This window comes from Nerophis ophidion, linkage group LG07, assembly GCF_033978795.1.
Source record: "Nerophis ophidion isolate RoL-2023_Sa linkage group LG07, RoL_Noph_v1.0, whole genome shotgun sequence".
In the NCBI taxonomy this organism is placed as follows: domain Eukaryota; kingdom Metazoa; phylum Chordata; class Actinopteri; order Syngnathiformes; family Syngnathidae; genus Nerophis; species Nerophis ophidion.
Window position 1 is genome coordinate 13,153,517 of NC_084617.1, and position 10,251 is coordinate 13,163,767.

Below are 10,251 nucleotides of genomic sequence, written 5' to 3' on the forward strand. Positions count from 1 at the left end.
TGACATCATCCTGTCGGCCTTTGACAACTTCAGAGAGGTTTGAAGATGATAATTGACATGAACACTTTGTTTTGAAACACATGCATGCATTGTACCGGTCAAAAGTATGGAGACAATTTCCCATTTGCTAGTAAGGTTTCCATACTACCAAATGGTAGTATGGAAACCTTACTACTTTTTGGGAGAATGTCATGTGGTCAGATGAAACCAAAATAGAACTTTTTGGTATGAACTCAACTCGTCATGTTTGGAGGAAGAAGAATACTGAGTTGCATCCCAAGAAAAAAAAGACCATACTACTTTTTGGTAGTATGGTCTCCATACTTTTGACTGACACTGTAAGATCGGTAGGTTTTGAGTTCAATAACATATAATACAACAAAAATAAAAATACACACATTAAATATATATATATATATATGTCTTAGATTATCCAGAGAATAGTGTTTGATACCGTGGTAGAGCGCAATATATGTATGTAGGTGTGGGAAAAATCACAAGACTACTTTATCTCTACAGAACTGTTTCATGAGGGGTTCCCTCAATCATCAGGAGATTTTAATGGAAGCGTTCACAAACAATGGTTTATATAGGGCACAGAACGGGTGGGTACAGGCAGGCCCTTTTGCAAAAGCTTTATTGTGATTTGAAATAATTTGTTGTATTTTGAAATATACACATGAATAAATATATACATGAATAATATACAACAAATTATTTCAAATCACAATAAAGCAATCGCAAAAGGGCCGTCTGCCCCTAGACAGAACGACTCCAAAACCAACAAAGACTGCAACTGCTGCAAAAAACCTGATTGCCCTCTCAACGAGGGGGTGCTTACAAACATCAGTCGTTTACCAATCGAAGGTAACACGCAAGGACATTAACACATCCGAGACGTACGTAGGATTAACCGAAGTGGAGTTCAAAACCAGATGGAACAATCACAAGGCTTCTTTTAGAAACCAAAACCTGCGGAACGCTACAGAACTCAGCAAGCACATTTGGAACCTCAAAGACAATAATGTTGAATATTCAATAACATGGCAAATTCTTGCATCCACCACACCTTACAACAGTGGCAATAAAAGATGCAACCTAGGCTTGAAAGAGAAACTGTTTATTATATGCCACCCAGACCTGTCATCCCTCAACAAGCGCAGTGAAATTGTATCAGCTTGCCGTCACAGATGGAGACAACTCCTAGGTAACACATGAGCCAATCTCCACACCCTACGCCTGCCTGTACCTACCCGTTCTGTGCCCTATATAAACCACGGTATGTGAATGCTTACATTAAAATCTCCTGATGATTGAGGGAACCCCTCATGAAACAGTTCTGTAGAGATGAAGTAGTCTTGTGAATTTTTTTCCCACACATACAGATATACATATCTATATCTATATATCATTTTGTAAATTATTTATATATGTTTTCTTTTCTGGTCAGGTGAGCAGAGAGCGGTGGCGTTTTGAGAAACTGATGGAGTACTTTGTCAACGACGACAGCAATATTGACTTCATGGTGGGCCACATGTTCTCTACAGCCATTAAAGTAATTAGTTACACAAATTAATTGAGTGTATATTAATGTTGTCATGTGTTTGCAGGTGGCCTGCATGCAGTTCATCAACATTGTGGTCCACTCTGTGGAGAATATGAATTTCCGCGTGCACCTGCAGTACGAGTTCACTCACCTGGGCTTGGACAAGTATCTGGACGTGAGATGCCTTATTATAAAAGTGTAAATACGTATTTTTACCTACTTGACAATAAAATAATACATTGCATGTTTTTTTTTTTTTCAGAGCCTGAAAGAAACCGAAAGCGAGAAGCTGCAGGTGCAGATCCAGGCCTACCTGGACAACGTGCTGGACGTGGGAGCTCTGCTGGAGGACGCCGAGAGTAGAGGAGGCGTCTTGGAGCACGTGGACCACCTGCAGGACCACAATGTTCAGGTGGAGCTGCACAAGTCCAGAACGAGAGGGAACACGTCAGCGGCGTAGAGTATGTATTATGATGATGATGATGACCATGAGGTTCCTGTGCTTGCAGCTCAGCGCTCAGCTCCACGAGATGGAGACTCAGACCGCGGAGAAGATTTCGGAACTGGAGACTCAGCTCATGCAGGCCACCAAGGAGACGGAACTGCTGAAGGTGCGTGTTGCAGTGGAACAAAGTCTCATCAGGTCCTAAATAACAGCATCCCAATCTCATTTACATTAACAAAGCCAAAGACTGGCATGGAAAAATATATTTACTCCATCAGACATTTATTTTCCAGAGGTCTATGTATTTTCCCATTTGAAATTTGTATGTATTTATATATTTGTATTTAATTATATATTTTATTGTCTATTTTTGATTTGTATTTTATTTAAATTTTGTACCCAAGACATTTATAATACATCATTATTACATTATTATTAATAATAGTAGCACTATTTATTTTATTCAACTAAGTACCTCCCAAAAATTATAATGCATAATCATATTATTCATAATACATAATTATTACATTATTATTAATAATAGTAGCACTATTTTTTTATTCATATTTATTTTATTTAGCTAAGCACCTCCCAAAAATTGTAATGCATTATCATATTATTGGTAATAGTACTATTGGTATTTGTATTTATATCTAATCTTATTGAATACCCACAAAATATATTAATAACCGTAGTAATACTTTAAAAAATATTTTTTTTAAATATTAATTGTATTATATGATGCATAATTATATTATTTTTATGATTATCAGTAGTACTATTTTTATGTATTTTTAATTTATCCTACAGAGTATACAGAAAACACACACACACACACACACACAAAAATATATATATGATGCATAATTAATATTATGAGTCTTATTAGTAGAGTTATTTTTTTTTATATTATCCTACAGAGTATCCAGAAAATATATAATTGTGATGCGCAATCATATATTATTATTACCAGTAGTGCTATTATTTTTGGTATTTATATTTTATCCAATTGAGTATTCAGAAAATCTATAAATGTAATGTATAATTATATTATTATTAATACAGTAGTACTACATACTGTATTTGTATGTATATGTCATACTACTGGATATCCAGAAAATACATAAATATGATGAATAATTATTACGATTTTATTAATTAGTACTATTTTATTATTTGTATTTATATTTGATCCCAAGTGTCTAAAAATATATAAAAGTGATGCATAATTATTATATTATTGATAGTAGTAGTTCTATTATTTTTTTAAATGTATATTTATTTTATCAAATTGAGTATCCAGAAAATATATACATGTGATGCATAATTATATTAATACTGCAGTAATATTTGTATTTGTTTTTATATGTTTTCCTACTGGATATCCAGAAAATATATAAATGTGAGGCATAATTATTAAATTGTTATTAATTGTATTATTACTGTTTTATTTAATATTTTATCCTAAGTCTCTAAAAATATATAAATGTGATGCATAATTATTGCATTTTTATTAATCGTATAAGTATTATTTTATTTGTATTAATATTTTATCCTAATCGTCTAAAAATACATAAAAAGCAAACAAATTCTATTTTTATTATTATTAGTATTTCTATTATTTTTTCAAATGTATATTTATTTTATCCAATTGAGTATCCAGAAAATATATACATGTAATGTATAATTATATTATTATTAATATATTGGGCTTCACGGTGGCAGAGGGGTTAGTGCGTCTGCCTCACAATACGAAGTTCCTGCAGTCCTGGGTTCAAATCCAGGCTCGGGAACTTTCTGTGTGGAGTTTGCATGTTCTCCCCGTGAATGCGTGGGTTCCCTCCGGGTACTACGGCTTCCTCCCACTTCCAAAGACATGCACCTGGGGATAGGTTGATTGGCAACACTAAATTGGCCCTAGTGTGTGAATGTGAGTGTGAATGTTGTCCGTCTATCTGTGTTGGCCCTGCGATGAGGTGGCGACTTGTCCAGGGTGTACCCCGCCTTCCGCCCGATTGTAGCTGAGATAGGCGCCAGCGCCCCCCGCGACCCCAAAAAGGGAATAAGCGGTAGAAAATGGATGGATGGATGGATGCAGTACTATTTTTATTTGTATTTTTGTTATCCTACTGGATCCATAAAAATATATAAATGTGATGCATAATTACTGCATCTTTATTAATCGTATTAGTACTATTTTATTTGTATTTATATTTCATCCTAATTGTCTAAAAGTATATAAAAATCACAATTATTATTAATATTAGTATTTATATTATTTTTCAAATGTGTATATTTTTTTATCCAATTCAGTATCCAGTAAATATGCATACATGTAATGTATAATTATATTATTATTAATACTGTAGTACCATGTTTATTTTAATTTATGTTATCCTACTGGGTATCCAGAAAATATATAAATGTAATGTATAATTATATTATTATTAATATTGTAGGACTATTTTTTATCTATTTATATGTTATCCGACTGGATCCGAAAAATATATAAATGTGTTGCATATTTACTGCTTTTTTATTAATCGTATTAGTACTATTTTATTTATATTTATATTGTATCATATGTGTCTAGAAAATATACAAATATAGAAAATATGGTGCTATTGTAATTTGTTTTAATATGTATCTTAATCCTATTTAATTTAGGAATATGTCAATATGATGGAATATTAACATTAATGGAGTAGTAGTAGTATTAATGGTATTGTATAGAGTATTAAAAAAAAAGTATGAAAAAAATATGTATGTAAGCAACACTTGTTGCACGACTGTAAGACCATGCTAGTTTATTTACATTACCGGTCAAAAGGTTTTGGACGGATTCTTATGTTCCATAAGAAGGTATACTTAAACTTTTGACTGGTACTGATATATTTCGTTTGGTGTTTGTCTTAAAAAATTTTTTTTAACCAAGACAAGTTTGTCGTTGTACCTTGCAGGAGAGCCTGAGGGATTCGTGCTCCCAGGTGAGCTCCCTCCAGCAGAGGGAACGGGAGAAGGAACTGGACAGGGAGCGGGAAAAGGAGCGGGAGCGTCTGAGCGTGGCCGCTCCTCAGGTGGCTTCCGAGCTGGAGCAGAAGATCCACGAGCTGCAGGAGAGAGGGCTGATCCGCCTGTCCCGGACCGCCTCCGGGGGCCTGGACATTCAGGTGGTGCCCATCACGGTGACAGATTATGTTTTGGCACCGGCCCCTCAGCCCACCGCCCCCGTACCCTCATCCGCGCCATCCCGTCCTGTACTACCTCCTCCACCCCCTCCTTCCGGTCCTCCAGCACTTCCAGCGTCTCCTGGTGGAGAGCCACCATGTCCGCCTCCTCCGCCTGGAGGAGGACCACCACCCCCACCTCCGAAACTTTCTGCAGGAGAAGGGCCAACACCCCCGCCTCCTCCTCTCGTTGCAGCAGTAGGACTACCACCACCGCCACCACCTCCCCCAGCTGCCGCAGGGGGGCCACCGCCTCCTCCACCAGTTGCCCCAGGAGGGCCACCACCAGCTCGCCGAGCAGGGCCACCGCCACCTCCACCTCCACCTGGGGTTGGACCACCTCCTCCACCTCCACCTGGAGTTGGACCGCCTCCTCCACCCATTCCTGGAGCACCCAACATGCAGTCTGGTAGGGAAAGGAGCTGAAAACTACTTAAATTCACGCCATGGCTATGGTCTTACACCTTCTTCTTTAGGGTTAAAGAGCAAAAAGCCCATTCAGACCAAGTTCAGGATGCCGCTGTTGAACTGGCAACCTTTGAAACCAAACCAGGTCACAGGAACCGTTTTCAATGAGCTGGACGACGAACAACTCCTGGAGGTAAGAAGGCGCTGACTCAACGGAGAACGACAGTGCAAACTTTTGATTTTTTGCTCCCCCGTCTCGGCAGGACCTGAACATGGAGATGTTTGAGGAACAGTTCAAGACGAAGGCGCAGGGGAACCCGTCAGATCTGTCCAAAGTCAAGAAGAAGTTGGGGCAAAAAGCCCCCAGCAAGACATCTTTGATTGATGCCAACAAGGCCAAGAACCTGGCCATCACCTTACGCAAAGGCGGCATGAGTCCTTCACACATCTGCACCGCCATCGAGATGTACGGACCGCCTCGTCCTGATTCGATTCAGTTGTTTTTGGATTCAGTTTGGTGGTCTTCCTTTCTCACAGGTATGACCAGCAGTCCTTGTCCATCGACTTCCTGGAGCTGCTGGAACACTTCATACCCTCCGACTTCGAGATGAAGCTTCTACTCAACTACGAGAAGGAAGGGCGACCCCTCAACGAGCTAACGGACGAGGACCGCTTCATTCTGGACTTCGGGAAGATTCCTCGCCTCAGCCAGCGCATCAACACGCTCACCTTCATGGGGAACTTCCCTGAGAGCGTCAAGCGGCTTCAACCGGTCAGTCCAACCTCCTCGAACGGGGATTCCCTTAAGATCTTAGAACTGATGAGTGGTTTTACTTCCTCTGCAGCAACTCAACTCTATCATCGCCGCGTCCATGTCCATCAAGTCCTCCGCCAAGTTAAGGAAGATCTTAGAGGTGAGGCGACGACATTAGCGATTAAGTCTTCAGGCCGGGTTCTGATCGTTATTTTGTTCTCCTAGATCGTGTTGGCGTTTGGGAACTACATGAACAGCAGCAAGAGGGGGCCGGCTTACGGATTTAGACTGCAGAGTCTGGACCTCGTGAGTAACTTCGGGAAAAATAAGCCAAGTCTGGCTATTAGTTTTGTCTATGGATGTTCATTGCGACTTCATCAATTTATGCTGATTGACTTAGATTGGTCAGATCTAGTCTTGATGCTGATCCGACCAACCTGCTACATCTTGTCTGGTTCCTAACAATATAGGTCTATGAGCATGAACTGATAGTTAGATAGTACTTTATTGATATATCTATCTATCAGTTCATGCTCATAGACCTAGATTACGAACGAGTCTCGATGAAGCCAGCTCGGATAAGAGGCAGGTTTTCCAGGACAAACCGAACAGTCCAGTTCAATGAAATGCTCTGAGAAAAGCTATGAACTTTGGTTTCTGCAGCTGCTGGAAACAAAGTCTACGGACCGCTCGCAAACGTTACTCCACTTTATGACCACCATCATCCTGGACAAATACCCAGACCTGGCCAACTTCTACACGGAGCTACATTTCGTGGACAAAGCAGCCCTTGGTATGCTATCGTCTCCCAGTCCGGTTTTATCGTCTTTGCGTTTCACTCAGCTTACCAGGAAACCTGCATCTTTTGGTCCGCAGTGTCCTTGGACAGCATCCTGCAGGATATCCGCTCCCTGGAGCGAGGCATGGAGATGACCAAGAAGGAGTTCCTGGTGCAAGACGACAGCCCCGTCTTGAAGGAGTTCATCAAAAGCAACTGCGAGCAGTTGGAGTCGCTGATGAAAGACAGCAAGACGGCGCAGGTAAAGACGCCTCGAACGTTCTTACCAAGCATCACTTGACTCCATCTCGGCCTTTTCCAGGAGGCCTACTTCTCCGTGGTGGAGTACTTTGGAGAGAACCCCAAAACCACCCAGCCGTCCATGTTCTTCCCGCTCTTCTCTCGCTTCATTAAAGCGTACAAGGTGAGCAAGTCGGGATGTTGTCGATTCTAACATCAAGTTTTATTTTTTATTTGGGGATTTTCAGAAAGCCGAGCAAGACATTGATCAGAAGAAGAAAATGGAGATGGAGATGAAAGACGGGAGAGATAACTCGCCCACCAAGAGTGGAAGCCAAAGGGTAAAATATTCACCGCTTTAGAACATCCTTCCATAAACTTGGGGTCAGTTTTTAATTGGCGGACTCTTAACATTTTACAAACGGGTTAGTACCTCAAAGACACTTTTGAAACTATTGGAAGTTTCTAACTTTTAAAACATTAAACTATATAGAAATACTTATATGTACGAGTATCTGTATTGAAATACTGTATATACATATATATATATATATATATATATATATTACACAAGGTCGAGGTAACTGTAGTCTATCCGTTATACAGCATTCAATACTAGGGTAGAGCGGATTATATATATATATATATATATATATATATATATATATATATATATATACATATATATATATATATATATATATATATATATACATATATATAGATATACACATATATATAGATATACACATATATATATATACATACATATATATATATATATACATATATATATACATACATACATATATATATATATATATATATATATATATATATATATATATACACATATATTATCCATTATACAGTGCTCAATACCGGGGTGTAGAGCAAAAAAAAAAAAAAAAAATATATATATATATATATATATATATATATGTATGTATATATGTATATATATATATATATATGTATATATATATATATATATATGTATGTACACTGCTGCTGGAATTTTAATTTTCCTGAAGGAACTCTCCTGAAGGAATCAATAAAGTACTATCTATCTATCTATCTATCTATCTATCTATCTATCTATCTATCTATCTCTATATGTATATATATGTATGTACATATATATATGTATGTATATATATATGTATATATAAGACTGTGTAAATATATGTATGTAAATATATATATATAGTATGTGTGTATATGTACGTATGTATATATAAATATGTATATATGTGTGTGTAGATATGTATGTGTGTGTGTATATATATATGTATATATGTAGACATATATACATATATATACACATACAAATGTGTACATATATACATATACATGCACATATATACATATGTATATGTGTGTATATGTATACATATACACACACACATATAATAAAAATATGTATATATACACACATAATATATATATACTGTATGTGTGTAGATGTACATATGTGAATATGTATATATATGTGTGTGTAGATGTATGTATGTATACATGTATGTGTATATGTATATATGTGTGTTTGTAGATATATGTATGTACATACATGTTCATGTAAATCATATATATATATATATATATATATATATATATATCCATCCATCCATCCATTATCTACTGCTTATTCCCTTTGGGGTTGCGGGGTGCGCTGGTGCCTGTCTCAGCTACAATCGGGCGGAAGGCGACATATATATATATATATATATATATATATATAGCATGAATTTATATAATTTATAATGTATTGCATCTCAATACACGGTGTGCTTTTGTAGGTGTAGCACACCTACAGTACCTATTGAAGTGGTTGACATGTGATGTGCCGTCATTTCTTCAAGTCAATTCCCATCTATAACGTATTCCCACTTTCTGAAGGCTCATCTTTAAATATTTTTTTTTCCAGGGTCCTTTGATGCCTAAATTGGATTTCATAGCCGAGCTGAAGAGGAAGCAGGTGCAGCCCGGCGTGCGTGAGGGCAAAGATGGAGCTTTGGAAGACATCATCACAGGTAGCACTTCTCCCTAAAAAAAAATAAAAAAAAATCGTATTCGGTTTGTTGTGTTTGTGTGGCTCACCGTAGTCTTGTTTCGGCTCAGATCTGAGGAACACGCCATACCGCCGCACAGATGGTCGCCGGCCAGCTCAGCGCCAGGACACCTAGTAAACATCCCAGACTGAAAGTACATATACATACTGTATATGTATATATACATATATATATACATATATATATGTATATATTTATGTGTATGTATGGATGTATATATATATATATATATATATAAGTGTATGTTTGTATGTATATATACATATATATATCTACACATATGCAAAAAATATACATATATATACACATACACACACATATATATATGTACACACAAGAAGCAGCTTGAAATGTAAGATGTTTTACCCTGTAAATACAATATACAGTACTTTCATTTTAATCCAAAAGTTATTACCACACACATGTGTGTTCATATGTAATAATTATAATCTTTTTAAAAGTAGTTTGTAAGTTGTTTTTTTGTGTGATTTTTGCACAAGCAGGGCCACACATAAATCTTGGGCACCCTACATACAAACATTTTGAAGCTCCTGTCGTATATAATAGGTCTTTACAATTTTATATAGCAGTTTAACCAGGACATGCATGTTAGTGATGTTAGCATAACTAGTTAGTTAGTTAGTTACCGTGCTAACATTACCGCATTTCAACTGCAATGTTATGCTAGGTTAGCTTGTTAACTGAAGAAAAACAAACCCAACTAATAAGGTCTCACAAAAGTTAGCATAGGTTTCTCTTTTTTCCTATAAAGATGTGTAGC

At 37.1% G+C, this 10,251-nt stretch overlaps 1 protein-coding gene across 1 annotated transcript in view; it reads left to right on the plus strand.

Moving 5' to 3' along the window:
• The window catches only part of fmnl1a (formin-like 1a), a 21,871-nt gene extending 11,938 nt beyond the window's left edge, over nt 1-9,933 (plus strand). Inside the window, exons 9-25 of the mRNA XM_061905368.1 lie at nt 1-37; nt 1,451-1,525; nt 1,611-1,721; nt 1,809-1,958; nt 2,056-2,157; nt 4,952-5,627; nt 5,695-5,819; nt 5,890-6,092; nt 6,164-6,398; nt 6,472-6,540; nt 6,606-6,686; nt 7,044-7,173; nt 7,257-7,420; nt 7,481-7,582; nt 7,647-7,739; nt 9,326-9,431; nt 9,520-9,933. The exon at nt 1-37 is cut by the window's left edge and continues 57 nt beyond it. Coding sequence (XP_061761352.1) covers nt 1-37; nt 1,451-1,525; nt 1,611-1,721; nt 1,809-1,958; nt 2,056-2,157; nt 4,952-5,627; nt 5,695-5,819; nt 5,890-6,092; nt 6,164-6,398; nt 6,472-6,540; nt 6,606-6,686; nt 7,044-7,173; nt 7,257-7,420; nt 7,481-7,582; nt 7,647-7,739; nt 9,326-9,431; nt 9,520-9,584 — 2,524 coding nt within the window. The 3' untranslated portion in view covers nt 9,585-9,933. The remainder of the gene's footprint in view (nt 38-1,450; nt 1,526-1,610; nt 1,722-1,808; nt 1,959-2,055; nt 2,158-4,951; nt 5,628-5,694; nt 5,820-5,889; nt 6,093-6,163; nt 6,399-6,471; nt 6,541-6,605; nt 6,687-7,043; nt 7,174-7,256; nt 7,421-7,480; nt 7,583-7,646; nt 7,740-9,325; nt 9,432-9,519) is intronic.
• The last annotated feature ends 318 nt before the right edge of the window (nt 9,934-10,251 follow it).